This window comes from Penicillium soppii (genome assembly GCF_028829465.1).
Source record: "Penicillium soppii strain IBT 18220 chromosome Unknown utg000003l, whole genome shotgun sequence".
Taxonomy (NCBI): domain Eukaryota; kingdom Fungi; phylum Ascomycota; class Eurotiomycetes; order Eurotiales; family Aspergillaceae; genus Penicillium; species Penicillium soppii.
In genome coordinates, this window is record NW_026643233.1 from 498,597 (window position 1) to 526,149 (window position 27,553).

At 48.6% G+C, this 27,553-nt stretch overlaps 8 protein-coding genes across 8 annotated transcripts; 3 read left to right on the forward strand and 5 right to left on the reverse strand.

Moving 5' to 3' along the window:
* Positions 1-16: 16 nt before the first annotated feature.
* Positions 17-2,332, reverse strand: N7529_002309 (uncharacterized protein; the record flags this gene model as incomplete). The annotated part of the gene is made up of 1 exon (XM_057237837.1): positions 17-2,332. One exon carries the CDS (start codon positions 2,330-2,332, stop codon positions 17-19), a length of 2,316 nt encoding a protein of 771 aa, XP_057100448.1.
* A 1,152-nt stretch (positions 2,333-3,484) lies between these two features.
* On the reverse strand, positions 3,485-7,110 carry amdX (putative C2H2 transcription factor (AmdX); the record flags this gene model as incomplete). The annotated part of the gene is made up of 3 exons (XM_057237838.1): positions 3,485-3,570; positions 3,630-6,959; positions 7,017-7,110. 3 exons carry the CDS (start codon positions 7,108-7,110, stop codon positions 3,485-3,487), a joined length of 3,510 nt encoding a protein of 1,169 aa, XP_057100449.1.
* A 6,789-nt stretch (positions 7,111-13,899) lies between these two features.
* On the reverse strand, positions 13,900-15,513 carry N7529_002311 (ribosome biosynthesis protein RRB1; the record flags this gene model as incomplete). The annotated part of the gene is made up of 3 exons (XM_057237839.1): positions 13,900-13,924; positions 13,981-15,241; positions 15,318-15,513. 3 exons carry the CDS (start codon positions 15,511-15,513, stop codon positions 13,900-13,902), a joined length of 1,482 nt encoding a protein of 493 aa, XP_057100450.1.
* Positions 15,514-16,065: 552 nt separating this feature from the next.
* Positions 16,066-17,278, forward strand: N7529_002312 (Spg1/Tem1 GTP-binding protein; the record flags this gene model as incomplete). The annotated part of the gene is made up of 3 exons (XM_057237840.1): positions 16,066-16,681; positions 16,742-17,109; positions 17,156-17,278. 3 exons carry the CDS (start codon positions 16,066-16,068, stop codon positions 17,276-17,278), a joined length of 1,107 nt encoding a protein of 368 aa, XP_057100451.1.
* A 772-nt stretch (positions 17,279-18,050) lies between these two features.
* N7529_002313 (uncharacterized protein) lies at positions 18,051-20,210 on the forward strand (the record flags this gene model as incomplete). Its single annotated transcript, XM_057237841.1, has 1 exon — positions 18,051-20,210. One exon carries the CDS (start codon positions 18,051-18,053, stop codon positions 20,208-20,210), a length of 2,160 nt encoding a protein of 719 aa, XP_057100452.1.
* Positions 20,211-20,994: 784 nt separating this feature from the next.
* N7529_002314 (uncharacterized protein) lies at positions 20,995-21,256 on the forward strand (the record flags this gene model as incomplete). The annotated part of the gene is made up of 2 exons (XM_057237842.1): positions 20,995-21,034; positions 21,102-21,256. 2 exons carry the CDS (start codon positions 20,995-20,997, stop codon positions 21,254-21,256), a joined length of 195 nt encoding a protein of 64 aa, XP_057100453.1.
* A 659-nt stretch (positions 21,257-21,915) lies between these two features.
* Positions 21,916-22,243, reverse strand: N7529_002315 (uncharacterized protein; the record flags this gene model as incomplete). The annotated part of the gene is made up of 3 exons (XM_057237843.1): positions 21,916-22,015; positions 22,075-22,171; positions 22,213-22,243. The coding sequence occupies 3 exons, from the start codon at positions 22,241-22,243 to the stop codon at positions 21,916-21,918; spliced, it is 228 nt and encodes a 75-aa protein (XP_057100454.1).
* Positions 22,244-22,717: 474 nt separating this feature from the next.
* Positions 22,718-25,978, reverse strand: N7529_002316 (uncharacterized protein; the record flags this gene model as incomplete). The annotated part of the gene is made up of 3 exons (XM_057237844.1): positions 22,718-24,589; positions 24,671-25,528; positions 25,859-25,978. The coding sequence occupies 3 exons, from the start codon at positions 25,976-25,978 to the stop codon at positions 22,718-22,720; spliced, it is 2,850 nt and encodes a 949-aa protein (XP_057100455.1).
* Positions 25,979-27,553: the final 1,575 nt, after the last annotated feature.

Sequence of the window (27,553 nt, forward strand, 5' to 3'; positions counted from 1 at the left end):
TAGAATAGATCCATACTTAATGCAGCGATTGAAGACCCTGACTCGGCCGCCCGGTGTCCTTAATAAAATCAAAGCTTTGCTGAAGCCAACTCCCAGCATCAGCGATTGCCTGGCTAAGGTTGAAGCTTTCCACCGCTTGATGAGCACCTTGTCCATCCTGGCCCATTGTTGGTTGAGATTCGCTCATTGACAGGGGCAAGGAAGCATCTGTGGTAGATTGGTAAGGTAGATGATCTGGATCTTGGGCTTTAGGTTGCATGTTCTGCTCATTCCTAACTGGGCTTGATTCGGCGGAATGGTATTCACTGTCCATGTTTGTTGATTCGCTTTGAGGAGAGATTGAAGGACTCGTGACGTGGGTCTTCCTTTTCTTTGGTTCAGGACTTGGACTTCTAGACATTTCTGGACGGGTCGCACGCTGCTTTTTCTCCGTACTGAAAGCAAAAGGTGTAGCAGCATCAAGCATGAACTGCGTGTTCATAGCCTGTGATGTGTTTTTATTGATCGGATCCCAGCTCATATCTTGGCCAGCTTGCTCAGTGCTGAAATTGAACGGCGTAGCTGCATCAAGCATGAACTGCGTGCTCGTTGCCTTCGTCTTATCCTTAATATGAGACATTGTGTTCCTCTCTACATCACGTCGAAGCGAGTCCTCGAAACGGTAGAATGGAGTGACATTTGCGGAATAACTGGCACCACTCGGTGAATGCACCGCTTGATTCTGACCAGGCGTGGTAGCATAGTAAGCCGGACTATTCAGATCGTCTTGGAAAGACTTTTGGGCGTGGAGAAGAGCCGCCTGTGTGGAAAGCTGAGGGTCAGGGCTCGCTTCTGAGGTGATACCCGAATCGCCTTTTGGTAGGGCTGTCGAGTGTAATGATGTCACTCGGTCTGAAATCCCGAAAGGAGTTGGTACTACTTGCGCAGATGGAAGATCTTCACATGTATTTTGCTCAGTTGTGATCTGTTCGCTTGCTGCGGACGGTGACATGCTACGAGACGCCGCACCGTCGTCTTCTTCGTTAACGATATCTTCTTCATCTGCGAACCTGAGATCTTTGGACGAAGACTTGCGTTCTTCATCTCTGTTTGGCGATTTCTCTTTAGGGGCTGCTTTTTTCTCGTCATTATCTGGTGCAGCAGAGACCAATATTTGGTCATTGGTACGGTCGACCAATGCCTGATCGTTTGGTGGTTGATCAGGAACGGCAGTAATAGAGGTTCTAACAGGCTGATCCTTCGCAGAGCTGACGAGGGGCGGGGCGGGTTGGATTTGCTCTCGTAAAGGGGTTTCATCATACAAAATTGTTTCCTCTTGCAAGATACTCTCATCTTGCAGAGGCGACTTCGACTGTTCATGAAACCATCGACGGTATTCAAACCTCGGCAACTGGGAAGAAGAATGGACGATTTGGAGAGACGCCTCCGGTGGGAATTTAGCTTGCTGAAATGGCAACGATTTTGGTACTTTCGATACATTGAGTGAAGTTGAGGAGTGAGAGTGTGTTGATCGTGCTGATCGTGGAGAGAGCTGCCCATTTGAGTTCACGGCGGCAGCTTTGATGGTTTTTGCTGGAGCGGTTTGTGTAGGATGGTATCCCGGAGTTTGCGGAACCTGCACCTGAACTCTGCGAGTTGGAGGTCGGCGAACCTTGTCCGAATGGCGAGATGCAACAGACCTTGTTGGCGAAGTCGGCGGCTCAAAACTTTTGAAGTTCATGAAAGTCCGATCTTTTCTCAACCAATCTGACGTACGAGTGGGCGCGTTTATTCGACTCTCTGCCGATGAGGATGGCAAATTACTCGATTTCATAGGAGAGCGGGCTACTCCATTCTCACCATGCGCTGGCCGTGGAGTGAATGGCTTGGACTCTCTCCGGGGCGATCTGGAGGATGAGGGGGGATTGCGGGCTTGCACTGATGTCCCACCGAGTGATCTCAAAGATGAAGCAGGAATCTCGGGTCGATGAGTGGCAGCCAACAAGCCCTCCTTATATCTTGGAGCACGCACGTCGGTCTCTTGGACGACACGTTCCAGTACTTTGGCCTCAGAATCTGCCGAGACGTGAGAGACATTTCCATGCGTTCTGTTCTTTTTCCATGGGTTTTTCCACCCCTCACCCAACGGCCCTTTCAGCGAGGCGGAGAGGATAAACAGCGGCTTTCCTCGAAGATATGACTCCGCTAGTTTCTCAATCCGTCGTCGCTTTGCGGCACGAGAAACTTCATTTAACTCATCATCTGAACCGATCAGATCATCGGTTTCAATATCAGATAGCGGTGAGGCGCATGTTTCGAGTGAGAGTGGGGAGACCGGGCGCGGATAGGGCATCGGGCTTGAACAAGGAGCTCGGATGGATTATGTGACGCAGCCTGATGCTGCGATGGGGCGGCTTGGGTGGGGTTTTTGGGGGTTATATTCATTTCTTGGGCACTTTTAACGATTAGGTATCGCAGTGGACAGTCAGAGCTGAGTGACGCGAAAAGAAACCACTTAACGCGTGCGGAGCTTACCTAGGTAGGTTGATACAGCAACGGTGGGGAAATATTATGTCATCACATCTATACAGAATCACAACACTGAAGTACTGCAAATCACATCTTCTCCAATCACTCAGACATCCTGAAACAATTGATAAAAATATTCGCGTCCTCCAGGTGTAGTGTGAGCCTAGTGACACGGTGTAACAAGACAAAGTCAAGTTATGAAGTCCAAAAATATACATTGATACTATTTACTACACTCAAGGGGAGAACAGAAACCCCTGGGGAGAAAAGAAGAAAGAAAGAGACATAAGGATAGAGAGGGTTCTTTATATCCCAAAGGCGGTTTGATTCTGCAGTTCATCCAGGTTGAAAGAAGTCATATGTAGACAGACACTGGGAGATGCCAGCTCAAACCACATGCTTGTAATGATACGAGGAACATGCTATCCGAAAGGCACCTTGAGCAGTGAAGGAATAGGCTGAAATATAATAACAAAAGAGTAAAGGATAAAGAGATAAAGGCCTGTCTACTACCTCGGAGGAAGCTGTCTAGTCTATAGGATATGGTATAAAAGACGGTAATCATATTCACATGAAGTAAACTTCTGCATAGTTAAACACAACATGGGTAGAGAAAATGAGACCCACAAGAGATCAGAAGACAGAAAGGAAAAAAAGGCCACACCAGATTCAATCATCACCATAGCAAAATGACCAGAACAAGCAACAAACAGAACGCTAACCATGAAAGTCGTAAGATGACATGACAGGCAATTCGTCTATGACACAATATCGAAAACCGGGGTATCAAAGCGCTCCGCAGCTAGTGCGAGGCGAGGATTGGTAGGGGATACACATGCTTCGATGGGGGTGGGATTGCCTCGGTTGTTTATTCATGATACACGGATGTGCGGAAGAAAAGTCAAAGTTGAAGAGATGAGAAAAATAATATAGCAAACATCGGGCATTCAAACAAGGTAAAGGTAAGTAATGGTCATTAAGTGGTCATCATAAGGGAGTGCTCGGTACGCTCCTTCATTCGCATGGCTTGAGCTTCGAGAGAGCGGGCCATCAGCTTCGTCACTGTGGGATGTCATGTTAGCAGGGATTCATTGGCGATTGGAAGATAGAGGCGAACTCACCTGGCCAGACAGCAGCTCTATCCAAGAGACTGGCTGTCGCAATCAATATTTTACATCCGTATCCTCCTTCCACGACACTGGGTAACCGTTGCATGACACTCAGTGAAGAGACAGAACTGCTATTTTGCACCTGGCTCTGCATCTTGTTCTCAATACTGCCCAGAATTTCTTTGATCTTGTCCACTAGCTTGCAATCCTCGTCTTCAAGCAACATGACTCCGGGAACCTGAGTCAAATCGGCGTCGTCTCGGCCTAGGATACCAAGGTATGGACCAACACGTTCCTGAACCGTTGCAACCCATTCTGCCAAAACCTGAGCGCAGTCAAACGCGCACATCGCACATTGGATAGGCAGCTCTCGTGACGAGAACTCGGCGAATGTATTTCCGAGACGGTCAGACATGGAGATGGAATCAGCTGCGTAGAATGCTGCTTTGCGCAGATGCTTTTCACGCTTTGTTTGGCCCGTTTTATACATGTTCGACAAAGTCTGCATGGGCTCTTCCTGCGTCGGCGTTCTGGAGATAGCCAGGTCCGAGACTCCTAGATCAGCAATGGAATCTCTTCTAGCATCGAGGCCGCCTGTAAGAGACGGGTCCACAACGTCGTTTATTGAAGCATCCGAGTGCTGGAAAATCTCCGTGCCCCGCGCAAGCTCATCTGCCATGCCGTTCCAATCTCGCTGCCAGAATGCTTCTTTGCATCGACCCAGATTGACGAACAAACGGACATAGGCCAGGTCTAGAAGAGGAATGCTGTCTGCAGACAATGGTCCTGCGCCAAACGGATTCGGTCGCTCGAGGCTGTGGACTGGGTTGCTGGCCCATGCCGCTTGCCAAGCCCGAAGAGCAGGCTCGATATGTGCTTGCATGGCGTCAGTTTCTTGTGCGGTCCATTGTCTACCCATATGCCTTTGGCGAGTTTCCCAGATGTAGTTATGCAGAGCGTAGATGAGCACCAAACAGCCGAACGTGCTTGGACGATTTTCTGTATTAGACAAATCATCTGAAGTGTAGAACAGGTTTGACGATTGATTTTGTTCTCGTTGGCTGGCAGTCAAAAGTGATGTCAAGGCAGCTGAAAATGACAATGTCTTCTTCGACGCAGTTTGACCCCCCATTTTTCTCCAGGCCTGAGGTGATTCAGCCGCCCAGAGATCTTCTTCGCAAGGGAGATCAAGGCGAATTTCAGAATTTGTGAGGGCAGGTGCATGGTTGTACGCCGAAACAAGAAAGCTGGAGAGAACGAAGATGGCATAGAGGGTACGTTTCCGCTCTTCTACCACCTTCCAATCCAGCCAGTCTCGGCGTTCTTTCGGCTGGCTGAATGACGAAGACATCCAATTTTCGGTGTCGCCAGAGAGATCACTTGCGTTGAGTCCGGTGCTGAGGTGATCCTGTGGCAAACTCTTGGGTTCCAAGTGATGCGTCAATTCGGCTGCGCGGGCTAGACTGACCAAAGCAGCACAATGAGTGCTAGCAATATCTGCAGAAGTCTTGTCGCCGCAGGTGTGGCCGTATATCACATTCAATAGCATTGCCTGTACCAGCCAAAGCGGGGTGTTGTGAACAGAGTTATCGCGGGCGGATTGTGAGCGGTTGAGGGCAGCTGACATGTCGGCCTTTCGTCGTTCTTCAAGGTACAGTTGAATCATCTTTTTAGCGGCTTCGAAGAGATCCTTAGAGGCGGCAGTATCATATTCGTACAGGGCACCGATGGCGGCCATGGAGAGAATCAGGCAGCCTCCGCCGCCAGCGACGCCGGTGGAACTGAGATTGAGATGCCCGCTAGGGGTGCGCAAGTTGTTTGTGTACTCGGGGGCTTGGAAGTTGAGGGTCGGGATATGGAGAAACGGGATGTGAGGGTGAAAATAGGTGATGTAAGCAGATATATAACGCTGCAAGTCCGAGGTGCTGGGCAATTGACCGGAGCTGTTGAAGCCAGTCGAGCGGGCGAACAGCTCGCGACTGTTTAGAAGTCCACTTGCGGGCTGGGAATACTTGCGATGATTGAAGCCAGTGGGGGTCGACATGCTCGCTAATAGAGCCTGTCGTGTGGAGTCTGTAAATGTATCCGTTGAGACTGGGGCATGTTGATTTCGTAGGGCACTATTCGTGAAAGAAACGTTGAGAGGATTAGGAGGGTCTCCGTTTGTTGCCAGAGAGGATGAAAACATACTCTGGGAATGCCCTCCCATCATGGGTTGGCCGACCGAAGTCATAGATGGTGGAGTAGCATACGTCTCAGCAAACGGATTCTGGGCCATTAGGGACTTGGGCGACATGGTCTCCGGAGCGATCCCCAGATCGTTCAACGTGGTCGGGGAGAAATCGATCGCGAATTGGTTGGCAGCGTGGTGCGAGGGGAACGGGTTGTGCCAGCCATTGGAGATGGGAATGCGATTGGGGCCATCCAGCATAGCTTCGCTGATTCCGCTTTGGCTACCCGTGCTCATTGCTGATGGCGAAGATTCGTCAATAACTGAATCATTGCCGTTTCCCATACCCACTCCCGCATCAAACCCATTCATCCAGTCAAAGTTGATCTCCTCTTCCATCATGGGATCCGCGGAATGAGACAAGGCACTGTGGTACTGAGCAAAGGGAGACGAGGGGGAATCGCTGAAGCCTTGCGGGGAGCCTGCGAAATGTAATTGTGCTGGGTTGATGGTGCTACCATGTCCCATAAGCATACCGTCGATACCCGTATCGAAGCTTCCGTAAACAGGGGCAGTCCGAAGTGTCCCAGACATGTCCATAGGAAGTCCGGAGGTTTCGATCTTCGACAGGCCGTTCAGCGGAGCATGCCCGGAGCTGTATCCCCTATAATCCATGCTTGAGCCAATTGAAGAACTAAGGCTAGGGTGATACGAATGGCCCGATTGAGGAGCGGATGACGGGTTTCCAGCACCTGGAATACCTAGGGCGGCCCCGTCAATGTGGCTGATAGTGTTTGCCCTTGGGCGCATGGATGACGAGGAAGTGGTATTGGCAATGGAATTCTTGCGAACCCGGTTGGCACCGGGCGCGGCACCTGTGCTTTCACGGCGACCATTTCTCGGTCGAGAAGATGGCGTGGTGGTCATGTGCAGTTTCTGCTGGTGTCGCAAAAGTAGATCGCGGCGAGCAAAGCATCGTGCACAGTCTGGACATTCGAATGGCTTTTCTTTAGTGTGCGAGCGCTCATGGCGCTTGAGGTGCTCCAGTCGCGCGAACGAGCGACTGCAAGTGGTGCAGACGTGGGGCCGAGGCTTGTCTGTCTTGGAGGGCGGGATAGTAGCATTGGCACCTGTTTGACCATTCAGGTCGGTCTTCTTTGAGTCTTTGGGAGCTAACGATACATGGGTAAGAATTGCACGGAGGGAAATATATGATCAACCACACTCACCAGGCATCTCTCCCGAAATTTCGTTGATACTGGCAAGGTCCGCCACTTTGGAGCTATGAGTCGAATTCTGGCTAATCATACCATCCAATAGCATCCTAGATTTCCAAAATTTCTCACAGACTAGAATGCTGGGCACTAGTCTCGGGGGAGAGTATGAATTGCGGTTTGGGGAAGAGTAGCTAGGTGAAAGGTAATGTCAATTTTGAGCCGATTGACTTTGGGTCGCGTCTGCACGATATATGGCTTTCGAATTTTGTACAATGAAATGTCGCAACAACTGTTCCATACAAATGACATAAAGTCAGCATTTCTCTCATATGATGCGTAGAAGGCGCTATCTCGGTGACCCAAGGTACCGAGGTTATCGTTAACTTTGAGGAATGAAGAGGACCAACCAATAATGACAAGAAATTTACAGTCGGTCTATTGAAGGGATTGTTGTCTGGAAGAAAGAGACAAATGACTCGTTTGACAGGATATGAGGACCTGCGGCCGGTATCGCGGGATGGAGCCTAGTGTTGACGTCTTTCGGAAACATCAGCGAACCGGTTCACACCATGGTATGATCCTCGGTGAACGGGTCTCGAGTCGACTCACTTCACTTGTCGGAGCTATCGCAATAACTTCAAATGTATGTATGCTTCAAACTCGCAGCGCATCCATTGAATTGATCTCACAGCTCGGAACAGTTGAAGTGGATAAGCCGGAGATAACCGACTTGGAGTTCAGATAGGGCGATAAGGGACACCCCTTGATCGGGAAGAAAGCAAAGTGGTGAGAGTTAAGAGGAAATGGAAGAAGAGAAGAAGTTCTAAATTGCCTCCGAAGTTGGAGTAATTCATGAGAAGTTGTAGACCGTACAAGAGTGAGGTACCTCAGGGTACTTACATACCGTGGTCGTCGTGGCAGTAGTGGCGGGTAGTTGGTACAGGAAGTACTGTGGAGGTACCCACGATAAGGAGGTCCGAGAACAAAGGTACACCGGGGATACATTCATAACGGCCACGCTCCAGGGCGATGTTAGGCCCAGATGCCCACGCAGCAGACGGTACCAATACAATTAATACAATTGTCCAGACAAGTGGAGTCATACACACGGGCTGAGTTTCTATACCAATCATATCCCCACGATTACCCAAAGTGATACCGAATGCGGCGTAGACTAAATCTTATGGCCACGCACGGGCTACCAGATGCCCGCCAGTTCCTGGACTTATTTGGTTATCAACAAGTTATTGGTTGCTCTCCACGTAGTTGCCTCCTGAGGTTTAGTGGCGTAACGCGCTAGTATCATTCTTTTTTGATACAAGTCTCTTATCTGTTTCATATGATATATGATCGGGATGCGATTATTGCCTGATGGATTCTTCAATTGTTTCATGATTGCGGAATTTAAGTTGGCCATGATTGTGGAATTCGAGTTGGCAATGTGAACTTATGACATGGTATTTAAATTGCACTAATATTTTGTAATATTATAGAATACCAGTCTGCACCTACTAGATGCCTTATATTGTACATACATATGTACATAAGTATAAGTATATTAATTTTAATTTTAATTTTAATTTTAATTCGTAATCTACTATACTAGCTACATATGCAAGTAGGGTACCACTGATGTATTAATTAATTACTGCCCTGAAAGTATCGGAGTGGGTCCGAGAGTTACAATGCCGACATGGAAATACCACACGATACGAAGTCTTAATGGTTAATGTCGTGTATAATATTTAGACCTCGTGACAATTTTTATCTGATTTCAGTTAAGATCACCCTTTTCTTATTGTCTTATTTTATGGTTTTAGGATCATATTGTAAGGGGAACAAAAAGAATAGAAGAGAGATAAAAGAGACTCATTATTTTATGTTTTTATTCTGTTACCAATCATTTTAATGGGGCTGAGCTCTCAAGCGGAAGGATCCGCAAAAGAAGAGCCATGCGCCATTTTTGTGGGGGAAAGTCGAAAAAGGGTTCGTGTGGGGGATGTGCAATCTCGTGCCCAGTAACAATGCAGAAACGTTCCGGCTATTCTGCAATTGGGCGTGCCGGTAAGGGATATCCTCCGGCTCCTATGATGGTAGATGCGTATGATTCCAAAGTGGCAACAGAGAAATTATTTGCGGACTACAGTACAAAATTGAAAATATTTGCTTTCTTTTCTTTCATTCTTGGCAGATTCTAGTTTCCCCGGAATCTGTTTCTAGAATCGTATACTCAACACGTTGCGCGCCACACCGTTTTGAGTTTGAGTCGCACGGAACGACGCGAGGATGGTCATCCCAGCTTTGGGCCTCACGCCGATCGTCGGATGTCGGATCTGGGGTTATAATGGTACAGTGTTTCGCCGTCTCTAGAATTTCCAAGGTTCCATGCTCATCAAAGAGGTCACACGATGAACAAAACGCCTTTCGTTAACACATAGAAGTATCTCTCATTCTTCCGAGCCTCATCATGTCTCTATTGTAAAGTATTATCAAAGTGTCTAGGACGTACACAATATTGTAGCTCATCGCAGTAACTCGGTCGCACGGACATTTCGTTTGCAGAATCCCCAGACATGAGGAGACACTAGTCGAACTAGGACACTAGAGCGAGTCTAAGAAAGCTGCAGGTGACCCGAGATGAGTCAAGGGTGGCCGAGCGACAAATGAAACAACAGCGCTATAAGCCACGGTCCAACTCCGATGCAGTAAGCTGTCTCTGAGCTGTGGTAATGCTGGGGTTGATCGGACGGTTAGGGTGGGCCAATCCCCCCAGAAGGCTGAGAAATTAAGCTGCAACTAAAAAGTTCTGAGTTTTCCCCTTGGAAACATCGGTGTGAGCTTCCGACTTGTTCTCAATAATCTATAGGTGGTTAGTTATTAGGACGGAGTACATACTATATGAAAAGGGATTACAGCCATAGAAACTTAGCGGCCGTGTTAATCGTTAGTAAGAACAATATGTCCGATACTTGTATCTCCGTCGGGGTTTTCCAAGCCTTCAGCAACCACGCTTGGAATACTTGGTCATTTGGTGTTGAAGGCATGTCTCTGTCTCGGCTAGACTTCTGAAGCATTGTACAACACCCATACCCACACCCAAGCACAGTTCACCGGTGTCGAACATAACTACGACCGTTACGCAGTGCACCATGATCGTTCGCAAATGCTTTATCCTGGTATCAGGCTAACAAACGACCTATCTCTAGATGCAGGTCCGACAGAAACAATGAATTCGCCATAAGCTTAGGCGCGTACTAACAACTTAAGGGCGAATGCCACATGCGACCTAATTAACCTAACGGAACTCAATCCCTAGGAGTATCCTGGAGCACTAGTTGACTGTAGAGCAATTCTAATGTTATTGCGTAACTACGTTTCGCGGATGATCGCTGTCTCGTGTACCATGTGTGCAACCCAATTTTCAAGTATAAAGATGGACTTTCTCTCTATGATGTAAAAAAGAATGGTCTCGGGCTTACCTACAGCCATAAATTACAAGCCATGAAACACTGGCTTAGACATTGTCTGGCAAAGTAGAAATTCTCCGAAGCGCCCCCATCCTAGCCTTGTCTTGTCACGGGGGCTAGTGGTCGCTTGTGCACGATGGCATCAACACGGGATATGGCGGATCTCGTAACCTGGTCAACAGATCGGACTTCAACCCGCCTTTTGTTCTGTTTTAATCTCACTTTAATTTCCATGCCGGGGATCCTAGCCGTTCTTTTGCTTACGTATCCTTCTGTGAAGATAATGTCCATTTATTGATCGAGGGTTATCGTTACTAATTGCTTTGGTTGCATCTTGATGGCTCACCGATAGCTATTGTAATACCTACACATTGTACCTACATTGCACGTTGGGAGGTTGTAAATTAACTTCAACGCTATGGGAGTAATATTCCTGTATAATAAAACATAATACAACACTGCACATTGGATATTGAGGTCGTATATCACTGTCCTTACATGTCAGTCTACAATAGTGTTCAAATCCCTGAGGCTCTATCCAGAGGTCGTCGCGCCCTATGCGTCATTGTAGGTCCACATTACATGACACTGCTAACACCATCAAGTCACCAACGTGGACCAGAATGACCTCAACGGTATTTACGTGTTTTAATTTTAGATGGCCATCGTTTAGCCATGAATCAGATAAAATAAAAAAAGCAACCGCTCAAGCCAACGCAACATGCACCTCATCCACAGTCGTCATACTAGATCGAGCGGCAAATATCCTGAAGTGACAGGACCAGGCGGATGATCAGCGCCGGAATATCGAGACGAGGGCCCCAAACCAGGAAATCGGCAATTATACTCCGTAGGCATCGGTGTATCCCGACAAGGCTAGATAGAGTCCACCGGTCTTTCTGTTGCACGGAATCACTGGCCAACCACATATTAATTTGAAACAATTCACAAGGATAATCAGGACATTCCGGTGAATAGAAGTGCGGAACAGAGATTACATAGTGATTAGTGGACCTTCCACAAGCTCTGGAAACTATAGCCGGCGATTATTGTTCTTTGTTGATTCGCAGACCTGATACTATCCTCGGCGGTCCGGGTGTGCCTGAGCGGATAACTATGGGGCTAGTGATAACTTGCGTCGATACCAATTTCCCTATCTTTTTTTGGCCCTTCTTCATGATAGCGACTAATAAATTTGACCAATATTGATCTATTCCCTTACTACAGAATATATACATACATAGTTATTGTACTCTGTTACTTTTACATAAAGTTTGCGGATAATAATAATACGGCGTCGGATGCAGATCGAAACAGTTATGCAGTATTCACCAGCCGGGAAAGGATTTTCCAAAGCACAGGCGCTCGAGCTCGCAGTCTGACTGGCCCAACGAGTCCCTGCGTGTACGATCAAAGTTTAGCGTGGATGTAAACTCGGATTAGACAGGATGAGAGCTGCCAATTGCAAGGTGTCGCTAGCGTGTTCAAACCTACATAGGAACAGTGCTTTTCATATTTGAATTTGGAAATATGTTATTTTTTTGGAAATGATATACTTGTGGCGAAAGGAAGAGTGAATCCAGCACTAGGTAAGATCAACTTGAAGATGTTATATATAGTGTTCAAGACCCAGTAAACCTTGCGACCTTGCAATAAAGTACACTATTTGTAATCAATGTAACATCCTAGATACTGTATCAATTGAAACAGTTCTCGGCGTCCTGACTTGCTAGACCTTTACAATCGATTACCGGTGATCGATGAATTTAATGAAAATATCCGTGCATCCGATAACAGTTACTGACTATCGAGAAAGGATAGGAAACCTGAACTGATATCGGAGTTATCTCACCGGAGAAATGCCGATGTCGCAAAAACGGAGCTATTTTAGCCTGTTTCTTCCAATTCTACCAGCGCATGAATCAAACGTGCGCGAGAGCGGTTAGATCTGATGTGATTGACCGGCTGATTAGGGCGTGCATTAGCCGTATTTATTGCAGGCACGATGACGGGGACAATTCGACTTACTTTCGCTGGATTGGATAGGAGCAGACTTCGCCGGGGCGTAGATCAAGCGATTGATTTACTACCTTCTACAAAGTAGCTAGAGGTGTTAGAGGTACCTTGCGTGGTGTTATGCAGTCAGCTTCTTTTGTATACACACAGCTCTCAGGTATGGACGCTACTTTACACCTTAAGTTTACTCCGTACTTGTTCTCAACTGCTCCAATGTCTCGAGCCGAGCAACACAAGCACAATGGTCGTCTGACTATGGAAATGCGCTCAACAGTCTGCATCCAAATCCATGCATGTCATACCTAGAGCGTCCATCCACTCCCGCAACTATCCCCCTTCCGCTACATAACCCAATAACTAATTCTATGTACTGTAGCAGTTCAGGTGGATCGCCTCGCATTGACAACACAGACAACATATAATATAAGTCTTCTACTTCGCCACAATGCACAGCCAAAATCCATATATATTCCTCGCCAAGGTCGATCTTCCACAAGATCGACCATCTACCTAGGTAGGCATTCCGTATTACTGATTTCAATGTCCAAGCCATCAAGTCTCGTATAACTACGGAGTAATGCTTTCCCAAACGCACTATTGTCGTAAACAAAGTATACTAGCATAACGGCCGCCACCAACCTACCACCCAGGATCATTGAACCGACTGGCCCAGCCAACAGTCGCACCCGACTCGGTCCCAGGCCAACCAGCGCCGAGTGACATTACACACGCACCTAGGCCTAGGTCGCATATGTAATGTAATTAATGGCGCATTGGCGATCTGGCACGGTCCATCCTGCGACCGAAGTGAGTTTTCTCATATGCAGGATATCCCGGCTAACGACATGTCGCTTTTACGATCGTCACAATTGACGTCTTCAATTACCGTGTGAGTGTCAGTGAGGTAATTCTGTGGAATTAGGTTATGAGGGTGAAATATACCCAGGTGTGCACCTCCGGTGTTTAGGAGATACTGCGTGTATTGTCAAAAATGCCCTGAGCTCTACCTAAGTATGTTTTGCATTGCAGGACTGCCCCTCCTCCTAGTTTATCGCTTGACTGGCCTCGGCTGGGATGGGGCGCGGAATTGTCTAGGCGTGGAGCTACTTCCGCTGTTTAGTCTGCCTACTCTGTGTATCGAGTACTCAACGAGGCCCTCGACTGTAGAAAACACAGCATGTTCTAGAGCCATATCTCGATGTTGGGTCTTGCGGTGGCTGAAAGAAACTCTATATACTATTCCATACCTAAAGACTATATTTCTGTTCACCATCCTAGCCATCTCAAGACAAGGTTCCAACTCCGAGCGTAATGATATTGAGCAAAAAAGTCCACAGAATTCGAATGGTATATAAGCAAGACATGGCACATGCAATTCCCGAGTCGGTCGGAGCGTAAATACAAATCTTCTTTTAAACACTGATAGTCTTGAAAACACTATAATTCGGGGGTGGTTAGCTGCGTTCCCAGGTCTCCATCGAGATACCACATACCTGAATCCACTGCTACCGGTCGCCATGAGGGTACCCGGCATCTGTGCCTGCCAGTGGAGCTCCTTGACGGACTCCATATAATGCACGAATAGCAATTGCGAAGGAATGTCCGCCATGTTGGCCGCGCGGCTCTCTTCGTCATCCAGCTCAACGGCCAGATCCCAAAGAGTGACAGTGTTGTCTGCGGAGCCAACTGCCACCACACTGTCATCCGAGGGATGCCACTCAATACTGGTGATGGGCTCCTTGTGGAAGTCGAAAGATGCGACGGGGGTAGAGGTGATCTGAGCAGAAGGCGCGGCGGCATTGGGCTTCCAGTGACGCAGATCCCAGACCGCCCACTGGCCGTCATCGGCACCGGTTGCCAAAAGGTGAGCGGTCTGGTTAGACCAGCTCATGACGTTGACGTCGGTGTTGGAGACCTGAACATCGACAGCAGGCTTGCGCGACTTAGATCGCACATCCCACACCTTAACGCTACCGTCGCTGCTTGCCGATGCAAACACGTTGCGCTCATTAGGAGACCATTGAAGTTCCTCGATCGAGGATGTGTGGCCTGTGAAAGGTCGGGTGTCGGTAACCCAGCCGCCGCCTTCGGTGCGAGTGGTAGCGTAGATCAAACCGTCGTTGTCACCGGTCAATAGTTTTCCGAGGGGCTGGAGAGGAGACCAATCCAGGGCGTAACCTTCGGTCTTGTGCATGCGCAGAGTTGAAAGAGGCTTAGAAGCCGAGGGCGGAAGAATAGTGCCGGGCACATCGAAGCTGGCAAGGTGGGCAGTGACATCGTGGATGACGACTTGGGAGTTTTCGAGCCAAGTCGCAGTAAGAGTCTGTGGGGGCTTGGAGTAATCACCCGATTGAGAGGGGGTCTGATGGGTGCGAATGCGGTTCGTCGTTGAGCCAAGTGGGATCGACTTGTGCTCGAGGATGGGCTCACCCATATCGTCGTCGTCCGAGTCGCTGTCTGACTCCTCGCCTCCCTTCTCCATTTTGCTGAGACCGCTCATCTTGAGAATCATCAATTCGTTCTCCTTGGATTTGGATCCCTCGGCTTGTGTACCAGTGACAGCATAGACCGTGGCAGGGTAGGTCTTGCGGTTGTCACCGAGCGAGTCGCGCACAATGTCGAAGGAGAGGCATGGCCAGGGAGTGCTTAGTGTGTGAAGCATATCGTAGGTGGAAGGATCGGGCGATAGTGTCTCTCCAGGCGCCAGTTTTGTCCGTCCGGGGATGAAAGTCTCCTTGTCGACATCCATAGCTTCTATAAAGTAAAAAAAAAAATGCGTCAGTGAAGCTCTTCGAGATGTATCAATGAGTGATATGTGGTAAATGCGCACCCTTCTCTTCTTCTTCGCGCTCAGCGTCTGGGCGACCATCAACACCAGCTTCAAGGATCTCATCTTCACTCTCGAACTCATCCTCGAACTCGTCTTCAAACTCCCCCGCTTCGTCCATTGGGGCCGCAGCAATTGGGCGCTCGCCAGCCTTAAGGGCTGACTGCTCATCCACAGTTTCAGCACTTCTCTTGGACATCTTGAATCCGTTGAGAAATGAATTAAATGGAGGAAGTTGAAAGAGTATATAGAGGGGTGGGCGATAAGAACTTTTTTTCCCGTAAATTTTGGCAAAAGCGTGGGAGCGGCGCTAAACCTATCGTGGATTAGCGTCAGATTCCAATTGCCCGCCTCGAGCTGAATGTACCTGATGTTCATATGTGTGTCTAGGCCTGAACTTATTTTTCAGGATTCAACTTGCCATTCATTTCCAGTCCGGTACCTGCATTTTGTTTGTTGGGTTGCCAACTCACTCCCTTGTCGCGTCCAATCCTTGTTTCTCACCTGTGTTTACTCAGGGACCAACCCTCTCCGCTTAACTCCCGCGACACAGCTTTCGGTTCCCTCAATTTTATCGATTCCTTAAAACATATTGAATCATATGCAATCTCGCTAGATTGGGCTGGAATATCAGCACTTTCTGTTATCTGTTGGTCTTAGCCCGGAGTTTCATCCTTCGTATACGCGCTGATAATCAGGGTGTGTCTTACAGGCTGCACTACTTGAAGTTAATACAGACCCCGAAGTCAAGATGGAGTTTGTTCAATCTACTTCAGAGGCTCCACTTGTGCCTGAGAGTGACGTTCCCGTCGTTCCTGCCGTTGCAGACCCCGAACAGATCGCACCCAACGATCAGACGGAACAGGTACAGGAGCCAGCGCAGATACAGGAGCAAGGACAGGAGATCCCTCCCGAGGAGCAGTCTGTGGAACAATCTGTGCCAGTCATGGTCAATGTCGAAGAGCCCGTCTCTGACCACACCTCTGGCCGTGCCGCCATCAACAATGGTTATAACAGCGACTCCAAGGCGCATTACCACTCCCGATCGAACGACTTCCATCAATCTGCCCCCGAATATGCCGCACAAGATACCGATCAGTCCCGCCAAAACTCTTCTCCAACCCTCACCCACCATCCTCTACCTGTTCCAAATTCCAGGCCTGGGTCTGGACTCTCCAGTGGTCCGGAACGCCCTGGTGCTTCTCAGCAACAACAGCAAGAAGCCAGCCAGCGACAAGCCGCACAGGCCAACAAGAATAGTGTTGTAATTAAGGTTGGCATGGTGGGAGATGCGCAGATTGGAAAGACCAGTCTCATGGTTAAATATGTTGAGGGTAGCTGGGATGAGGATTATATCCAAACGCTTGGTAGGTTGGATCTATACCCAAGTAACGGTCCCGTTGTTTCAAAGCTAATGATATCTGCAGGTGTCAACTTTATGGAGAAGACAATCTCGATCCGTAACACCGAGATTACCTTTTCGATTTGGGATCTTGGTGGTCAACGCGAGTTCGTTAATATGCTGCCACTTGTCTGTAATGACGCTGTTGCAATTCTGTTCATGTTCGATCTTACTCGCAAGAGTACATTGAACTCGATTAAGGAATGGTACCGCCAAGGACGTGGCTTCAATAAAACTGCTATTCCGTTCCTGGTGGGCACTAAATACGATCACTTTGTCAACTTCCCTCGCGAAGATCAAGAGGAGATCTCTATCCAAGCCAAACGATTTGCCAAGGCGATGAAGGCTAGTCTGATCTTCAGCAGTACCAGTCACAGCATCAACGTACAAAAGGTATCGTTGGAATGTCTTATCAGTTGCTCGTTTTGATTAACAACAGGTCACATTCGCTAATTCACCGCAGATCTTCAAGATTGTACTGGCCAAAGCCTTCGATTTGAAGTGCACTATCCCAGAGATTGAGAACGTCGGCGAGCCTCTGCTCCTTTACAAGAACGTCTAGAAACTGTCCGCTTGCCCTGACGATTATGTACATTGGGACGAAGTGATGCTGTTGATGATCGACGCTGGCCCTCTAACTCCACGGCTCTACCACTTTGTGATTTTTCTTTCCTTTCTCCAATGATGTACTTGACCTTTCTTATGTCTTGTTGGCCTTGAGCTTCTTGAAATAGCCTATGTGCTCTCTCGGATCTCAAGGCCTGATTCTTGTCTCTTTTACTTCCCATTCTCCGTGTCATTTTCTTCGGTGCATCTTGTTCCTTCATTCATCTCTGAACGTACCTAGTGTTCTTTTATCTGTCCATTTTCCAGGCCGCCTCGAGGCGTTTGGGAGTCCGAATCGTGGAGGGCGATCTGCTGGAAATACAATCCTACCCTCATTTCTTTTCCAATGTGATTCCTGTGTAAAAGTGTCTACGTAGTTGACTAAAATGTCCATATTGTCCCAGATATAGATCTGGATCCATGGTACATCCGCGACGGGGGATGTTTCTCATTGGGGGCCATCACTGGGGCTAAAATGGAAGCACCCCTCTTTATGCGAGCCTCGGGCTGTTCTTCCCTTCTGTTGACTTTCGTCGTTCTTCTCGTTCTGGTTTCAATTGTCAAAATTAGATTTTGCATTTGAGACCGTTCTTCTAGTGTTGGGGCTACTTTTGGCCCCCGCCAAGCCACCAAGAGAGGTACTTCGATTAAAAGTCGCGACAGCTGTCTGTTATTCCATCTGGTCACATATCTTTGGCTTTCCCCTCCATAAAGGCTGCACAGGAGTCATGGCCGAAGAACCGCAGCTAAATTCAATTCAGCAGCGGATCGCCGCCCTGAACCAGTCGCAACTGGCCCGCCCACCGGGAGGACCTGAACCACCGTTCCTCCGCCCAGCACCCGAACGGAGCGCGTCAGCCAACAACCCGCCTTCATATGATGCGATCGGCTCTGTGGTTGATCGATCACACATTGGAAATGAGCCTGCGGACGACAAAACTCAAAGGGCTGTCTTGCCAGCGCCTTCAATGGAAACACTTCGACCTGACGTGAAACCGAAGCCAAGAAAGCCCCCTCCGCCGGTGCCCACGCGAAAAGCAGACAGTCTGCCTCCCCCCATGCCAACTCGCCCTGCCCTACCACCACGTAGGCCAACGGATCAAAAGCGTAGGCCCTCGGTCGATTCGGCCACTTCTGATGCCTCTTACTCCACAACATCGACGGCAACAACTACGGGGCGTGGTGCATCGACAACCTCAGTGAACTCCAATGGAAATAATCGCATCAAGGCGCCTGCATGGGGCGAGACAGAACTGCCTGCCTTGCCTCCTCGGCGACCAAAGGAGGCCATCGCGGAACCGCCGCCACGGCCTACACTGAGCAGTAAGAGGAGTTTGGGAGGGTTGTCTTCTAGATTCACCTCTAAGTTCAACCTGCCGGGCTCCAAACCGCCTGTACCTTCTCTCCCCAGCCAACCCAGCCAACCTCCTCGCCCGAGCCAGCCTCCACGTCGAGAAACCGAATATGAAGCCCCCGGGCCCAAACTCCCCCCGCGCCGACCAGCTGGCGTACAGGCACAAGAGGACACGAGCGATTCAAGCGTCAGTCTGCCGATTCGGAGGACATTACCCCCGCCGCCATCAGTTGCGAAAATACAGGATGCCAGACAGTTTGGATTTGGGAATAAGAGTCCGAACCTTCCATCCCGGCCGGGCAGCACTGTCCCCAACGGATCTCCGCCACCGATCCCGCATGGCACTCGCCCTGATTTGTCTAAGATCATGGCCACAAAGCCACGCTTCGATGGCTCGACTGTCTCCGTAACCCCTCCGATCCCGGAATCTGAGGAGTGCTTAGTATGTCGTGACTTCTCGGGGCCTGATAACCATGCGGCCCGCTATCCTCGTGCGTCACTGCCCACACAAGATATGACATGGCTGGCGAACGAGTTGACTTCACCGTTCCCATCCTTGACAGACAAGGCACGGGCGATATTTACATGGTTACATCATAATGTCTTCTATGACACTGTTGCCTTTTTCAATAACTGCATTAAACCATCCACGCCGGCTAGCACTCTAGCAACTGGATTGGCAGTCTGTGAAGGCTACGCAGGGCTATTTGCAGCATTGGCAACCCATGCCGGGTTAGAGGCCGTAGTGGTCGGCGGCCACGGCAAAGGGTTCGGACACGTCTCTTTAGCACCAGGGGCATCTGTCCCCCCGTACGCAGGCAACCACGCCTGGAACGCCGTCAAGATTGACGGAGGCCGCTGGAAGCTAATCGACTCCTGCTGGGGCGCCGGCGCAATCGAGGGCGCAGGCCAGCCCTACAAGCAGCGCTTTGAGCCAGCTATGTTCTCCATGTCGAACGAAGAGTTCGGGCTCAAGCACTTCCCCGAAAATAAGCGCCACTTCTATCGCGAAGACGGCCGCCCAGACCTCACCTGGGAGCAATACGTTCTCACGGACCCAGACCGACCCAACGGCGTCGAAAGCCTAAAGGTCTACGGCGATGCGGACAAGCGGTCCATTGGCCGCAAAACATTCCAACCGCAAGGCCTGCGCATCTCAATCAGTACACCTGGCGCAATATGCTTCCAATTTGGTCTCCTTTGTCCGCACTGGACACTGTCTCGCCACAGCAATCTTCAAAGCGCCGGTCTCTTCTTACTTATGACCCATGGCCTGGACGGACGCAAGGATGATAAACTTGTCTTCACACATGTGCCAGGCTCAGGCACCGCGGGCGGTGGCGAGTTCTGGTACGTTGAGGTTCCCGATGCGCGCATGCTTGGCGCGCCTGGTCAGAAGCTGCAGTTGGCTGTTCTGACTAGCTTTGGTGACCGAAAGGATGCGAGCGGTGTTACGGCTGAGGAGTTCCAGGAGCAGGCTGGCCGCATTGGCATGGCTTGGGCTTATGTTGCCGAGTGGGAGCTGGTTCGGTAGGTTTTTACTGGCTGGCTTGACTCGTGTATAAGAGCGTTTAATATTAATGTAGCGTTCAATTTTACGATCTGACTTATTTGCAGGCTTGGTAAATCCTGTGTTCATTGAGTATATAAATGCTTGAATATCGATGGTATCAAGGCCAACGTCTCACTAAATGCATCCCAATAGACAGCGCTAATCGGTGTTACACTGGAAAGCCTGGTGACATTCTCAAATACTTGTTCGCGGACCTAACTTTTGGCTGGTCAAATGGGCAATTCTGAGTCTTGGCTGCGCCCATAAACCGCGGTAGAATCGTTCTTTAACACAACTCAGGATTCTCGGTCTCTCCTCAATTGCCATCATGAATGTAATTATCAAACGGCTTCCAGCGACTGGTACTCTTCAAGCGTTCAAAGCAGCGAGCCCTGGGATTCCTGGGGCTGCGACGGGGAGATGGTGTTGCATTGCCCACAGCATGTATCCGCGTATGCTCCCTCAATAAGTCCATTGTCTATTGGCCCGATATTTATTCGATGCTTCGTCTGTACATCAGTCTGCAAGACTTCCTTGATCAGTCTTCGCTAGCTTTTGAACAATTTCGAGAGCGTCCACGACAAGGTTGTAAACCTTCTCAAAATTGGTCCAATCTCCTTATCAAAGTATACAGCACTGAGTACTCCTGATGCCCTGATCTCGAAGAGCCATCCGTAAAGTATCTGAGGTAGATCTTCTTGTCTTCGAGAGAGGGAATATTGACATCAAGGGGCATCACCATGATCACCGATCACGGAGTCATACCATGGGTGCCCGTCTTGGGCCGGAAGCGGCCCGGAAGCCAAGTTGGTGAACTGTGCATATGTATGCATTGCATTTTGAAGGCCCATTTCCATCCTGTTGTAAGCATAGAAAGTCGCATGCAGCTGAAAGAGTTGCAAATGCTGCTTGGAGATAAGTTGCAGAGCGGAAAGAGCAAAAGGGTCATCGTTGATGCCGTCGTGCCACCCATGAAACCTAAGGAAAGGTCCATCGAGCTGGACAACGAGCGGGGGCAAACTGAGTGAACTTTGGGCGTTGCTTCCGCCGGTTCAAACGCAAGTGAAGGGAAGTGGAAAAGTTGAGTTTGTCCTCGTGGAGGTTGAGGATGAAAGTGAAAGAAAGCAGAATGCATAAAATTGGTGGTGGGAATGATAGGTGAGGTTTAAAGGATGCGCTTCATGATATAAGACTTCGATAATATAGTTTTTAATAGGTGCATGGGTAAGAACGTAGGTAATTTGTCTAATCGATTTTCTTCTACGAGCACTCAAAGACTTCGATGGGCTCTTCGCAGTCTTTAACATCTTCCTTCCTTTCAAGTCACCAATATCCCACTCGGCCACCAAAAAAGTGAGTGAAACAGCACGAATAAGCAGGAGAACGTCCGTTCCTTCTCTAACGTCGACTAACGCACGACCTCCTAAATCCTCACCTATAATTGCTCCCAACCCACAACTTCTTCCAGCCTATATGCGCCACTACTTCCCGCTCAGCAAAGGATTCGGGCTTGAGTATGACACATACAGAGATTATGTGCCTTTAACCCGGGCTAATATTGTTGTGATCTATGTGATCCGAGAAAATATCAATGAGGCAAACCTTATGGGGTCAGCATGATGAAACTCACCTTACCTCATAGTAGTCTTTATGAGGGAGGTCCGATCCAGCCTGCATCGGGCTTTTGCTAGTAGACAATCTGTTTGAATATATTCCATTCATTCCCTTTATCAAGCACATACGACCATAGGGTGTGGAAAACAGGGCTTCCCGTCCGCTCAGCCGTACTTAAGCCACATATTCAACGCAGTCAATAGTCAATGCGCCCTTAGTGCTTAAGCGGCACTCTAGGGTGAGTGTGGGTGATATGGGTGAGAAGTCTCGAGACTGGGGTGAGAGAGGTGAGAACGGGGTGACAATTCTCACCCTTAGGGTGACAGGGGCTGATTCACTCTGAATCTATGCCCGTCAAAGACATAAATACAAGCCGCGAGGCCCTTCTCTTGCTCTGCCATGATCTTATTTAAATTTCCTTGCCATTCAAACTATGTTCTCCGAAAAGAATCTCTAGAAAGCACTCTAGGAGCGTATCGCACGTGCCGTATCACGTGGATTCACACGTAAATATCAAAACGAGAAGGAAGAAGAGGATAACACTATCTGCTACCGTGAGCTAGCGCCTACTACGCTCGGCAAATACGGCTATGCAGTTGGCAATTAGGCTCTGTAAGGTTAACTCGTATTTTACCGATCTTAATCTCTGATTAGTAGCAGATAGAGGCTTTCCCGTAACGAGTCTATAGATTCGAATTTTCCTAACTCGCCTATCCTAACTCCCTAACTTTTGAAACTTTTCGTAGAGTTTTATATTACATCGCGCGACAAAGTTCCGAGCCAAAAGACGGTTTATAATATATTCACTAGCTTTATATCATAGTAGGAGCGAGACACTTCTCGGCCCCTTTCCGATAAGGTTAAGCGGGATGTTCTTAACGTAAGAGGTGTAAGATCCCGTTACGAGGGTCTTTAGTCGATATACTTGTTGAAGATGAACCAACATCCCAATTCGAGTAAAGAGTGATTAACTTTGGACTTCTGAACAGTGTCCGGGCTGTCATATACCATTCATAGAATGGAATTGTGGCATTTCCACCATATCCAAGATTGTACAGGAGATACACGCCATAGTTGTATGTATAAGCAGCACTCACGGTGGAGGAGTCGCCCGAGACGGATGCCCCCGAATCAGCGTGGAATCTCAGTGTAGTATTCACAAAGCCAACCATTTGGGCATCGACCAGGGTAACACCTCCGATGAGAGATAAGCCACTAATGGTGATGCCAATGTTAGCCTCGGGTGTAACCATGACATCTAAATCGGCGCTAGCCTGAACTGACGCCTGGAATAACGGCTCAAGTCCAGATGCCACGGGCTCAGGGTCACCAACGAGATCGTTGATCTTGCTATAATCCGTGCTGTCATCGCCTTCAGGCCAATAAACTTCTAACTTCTCAAAGGTATACTTGGCACCAACGGACATCTTGCCGCTCAGTTGTACAACACCACTGATTTGTCCATAGATGTCAAGGGTGGGCCCAACGGCTGCTATACCCTTAATTGCCAGGCCAGGGTAGGAAAGGGTTGGAATGAACTGCTTTCGCTCGGACTTGTAGTCCATACGAGCGGTGCCTTCAACTGTTAAGCCCATATACACACTCGGCTGCATGCAAAAGTATGCATATATGCCATCCAGAGACGGAGGGACCAGAGTACCGGAGAGGTAGTAGGCGTATGTGCTGTCTATACCGATTTCAGAATCCAGGTAGACGTTCAATTGGGCGTTCGCCTTTGGGCATCCCGTGGAGGCGCTGAAGAGGAGAAGACTGCTCTTCCAAAATTGGGACAGATACCCAACTCTGCTGCTCTCAACGGTGTTCATCTTATTTAGCCAGTTCTTGAAGCTACCAAACCACCTTTTTTGGAGGTTGTGAGGTTCTCGGTCACCGGCGCGCTCAAATGTAGTATTGGAGGTCATGATGTCCGCTTGTCGCTTGCGAAGAGCCTCATGCGAGGTTTTGGCCCAGTTAACCTTACCGCGCCACTCACGGTAGGATATGTGCTCGTCGCGGACCGAAGTAGTAGAGCGCTTCTTCCGGCGAGTGGCAGGAGTATCTATAACGTCTTCCCAATAATCAAGCAGGTTGGTGTAATCCACACGCATGTTGATAGCACCTGAGTCACGTTTGATTGCTTGAAAATTGTAGTCAATTTTGATCTTGTAGACAGGATTCTCATTCTCTTCCGCAATCCGCTTGACCAAATGATGCCGAGGAAGGTCGTATGAGCTATGGGCTCGCTGTATTGAAACGAGACGAGCAAATGGGCCTTCGCCAACGTGTTCTGGCAGATGGATTATCGTGTCTTTAGCACCGTCGAAGAATAAATTGTCGCATTTCAACGAGCCAGTGGGCAGTTTGCAAAAGATATGATGCGTTTCCTCGACATGATCGAAATTGGTATCTAAGCGGGTGCGGTTCGTGGTGAACAAGGAGCGTTTGGTTTTGGGAACTTCCTCGCTCCGACGAGCGAATTCATATGTCGAGGCAAATGAACTGTCAATCGAGCCTGCAGGGCCATCTAGTATCACAAATACATATGGATCATCCCTATCATCGTCGCTGGGAGAGCTCTGTTTGTTGTTGTTGCCGTATTTGTCGACGTAAGCCCATTCCACGTCGTCCCCAGTGTCTTCGTAGTAGTTATCCCAGAGATACTTGGGGTCAACCGGCCATTTCTCACTGTTTGCCTGCGGTGGGTCGCAGCAGTATGGCCAATTGGGATTTTCCCCAGCAGGAGGGGTCTAAGTAGTACAATCATAATCCGATTGCAAGCCACCGCCGTAATATGGCTCGCTAGGATCAAGCGCGGTCGTATATTGCACTTTGGTGGAGTCATAGGCAGAGGGATAGAAGAGATATTCCGATGTATGAGGTAGCGTCTCGAATGGCCAAGAGCAATTAGACGGCACATCATCACTTGGACAACAGTATGCCTGAGCGTAGAGAATCTCTAGATCGTCATCATCGTCCGAGGAGCATAAACTGCCATCTTCATCGTTAAAACGGGTGGTCATATAGGTGCTACCACTGGGGCAACTCGGCTTGTCCTGAGTGGATGCAAGCTTCTGGCATGAAGTCCACTTGCATTGATTGATTGACTCGGCGCCATCGCAGCATAAGGCGCGGTCTCCTTGGTAACATGGTTCCTCACCCGAGGCGTCAACGTATGAATCGACGTTAAGCTGGAACTGATCGCTTCCGCACTTGCCACTGCAGCCAACTTCACTGCGTACCGGGGCGCCGGTCCATTCGCAATTCTTCGGTATGGCATCTGTGGGACAGCAAATATGACGGTAGAATCCGCTATCACAAGTGTCGGTAATGTAGTATCCGAGCTTTTGTTGAGGGGCGTGTGTAGTGGCAACGGAGGAGAAACCAGTGGGACACACATAATCCGGATCGTTCTTATAGGAGCCTGAACCATCGGTACAGAATTGAGTGACATAGCAATTTTGCCCGGTGTATGCGGCTATTTGACTCGTCAACTCTTTCTTTTGGCTGGTCGAGAGATTACCTCCCTCCATAAGTGAGCCAGACAGCGCATCCTCGCCTAGGAGCGCTCCTAGAGCCCTATGCATTCCATCATCCTGATCGAGAGCCCATATCATGACACCAGAAATGCACTTCCCTGTCAGGTATCTCAGTTTGTCCTGCCACGACTGCGCATCATCGTAGGATATCTATTGATTGCCGTTATAAACATTATACTTGACCGTTGAAACTGGGTCATAGTAAGTTTAGACGTCACTAGAGCTGTTGCTGGACTCAATCTCTGAAGCCTTTTGTAAGTATTGTGAACAAAAGAGACGAAGCAGATGGGTAAATTCACCTGAATAATATAGAATTCCAGCAGCTTGTGAGCATGGTCCAGCACCTCCAACTTCAGAAAATTCGCAGTCCGCTGTATAGCAGTCTTTGTCGACCATCGTAAAGCTTCGACCGTAGAATCCAATTCCTATAACCACTTTCTTTGGATCACTGTTGTTACGCCACAACAAGTCCATCCCTACATCGATCTCCGTGAGGTTGGTATGGCCTCGCAGATAGGACCCTGTATACTTGTTATCCTGGTCCCACATACCGTGTAGATCGTAACTTATCATGTTAAAGAACGAGATGTACTTTTGCATCGATGCGAGGCTGAAATTTTGCATGTACCAGTAGCTGGATGGAAGAGTGCAGGTGATCTCCTAGCCGGGATTCACAGCATCGAAAGCCTCTCTCATTTCAGCGAGCAATATAACGAAGTTGTCCGTATCGTCAGCAGTGCCACCGCGATCTGTTGCTGCTGGATATTCCCAGTTTGTGGAGTCCCCCATGTAAGAACACTGAACACAGAGAAAAAGGCAATTGCAGTGGGAAGCTCACCTATTTCCAACACCGTCCAGACCATACTTTTGCAAGTACGACATGAGAGAGCTAATGAAAGTTTGCCGATTCACATATGAACTTGCCATTGTTGAGAAATAAGTTGACGAAGGTGGATCGTTAAAATTCCAGCCCCTAATGGCGACGTTGACTCTTAACCCAGCATAAGTTGTTTTGAGCCGAATCACTCGGGTCACAATGTCACCGTACTCATCAATCATTTTCCAATCGTCTCCAAATTGGACAAATGCCAAGTTGATGTGAGTAAGAGCACCGGCAGGGATACTCTCCGATTGTAGAGTGCCATATGGTCGGCTAAATTGAAACAACTCGTAATAGGCAACCACTCTTTCAAGTGAGCTGCTATTGCTAGAGCTCGTACATGATGGCTCACTAATATGGTAGAAGGAAGCGAATTAGTAACTGATTTTGTTAACGGCATTGGACATATATCCATGAATATATTTTTGAAATATTAGAACAGACAACTCACTCCACCAATTCGCAGCCGTTCTGGCAACCAGCACCGCAGAAGTCACTTGTTGAGCCACAGAAGCCAAATTCGCTACAGCAAACACTAAGAGGGCAACTGGTGAAATTTCCGTATTTGCCACACTCGGCCTTTGCATTATAGTTGTTTAGACAGCCATCGCCGCAATGGTCATCGTCAAAGCCGCAGCTATGAAACAATATCAGTATGATTGGCCATTATGTGATTGAAAGCTGGGTGTAGGTGTATTATCTTACCTTCCAAATTGACTGTAGCATCCCTCCAAGCAAGGGTTTAGTTCCGAACAAGTGGCACCTTGCTGCGCTTTCGCAAAAAGAATGATTGAGTAAATCAATAACAAAAGAGTGTGTGACCTGAGGAACCTCATCATGCTATAATCCGTCTCGTGAGAGCTGTAGGACTCGGCGAAGTTCGATATCTTAGCTACTTGTAGAATTAATGAGAGGATCGACACATCACCTTCGTGGACCAAAGGACTATGAAGACGATTTATGTCACACACACACGGATTTCTTTTATCTAGCTTTGCGCTTTCGCAACTCGAGTCCGGTGCATCCTCGGTTGCAGTTGGGGCACGGTACGAGCGCTAGTGACTAGCTTCCAATTGATCTTATAACAACCACTACCTATAATAGGAACTCGGAGAACATCCTAGCGTGTTTCAAAGATTTAGTCTGGTACCTAGTTTGGGCACTGTACGAGCGCTAGTGACTAGCTTCCACTTGGTCTTATAAAAATCACTACCTATGTAAGGAACTCGGAGAACATTCTAGCGTGTTTCAAAGATTTAGTTCAGTACCTAGGTATGACAACAGAAAATCAGGGG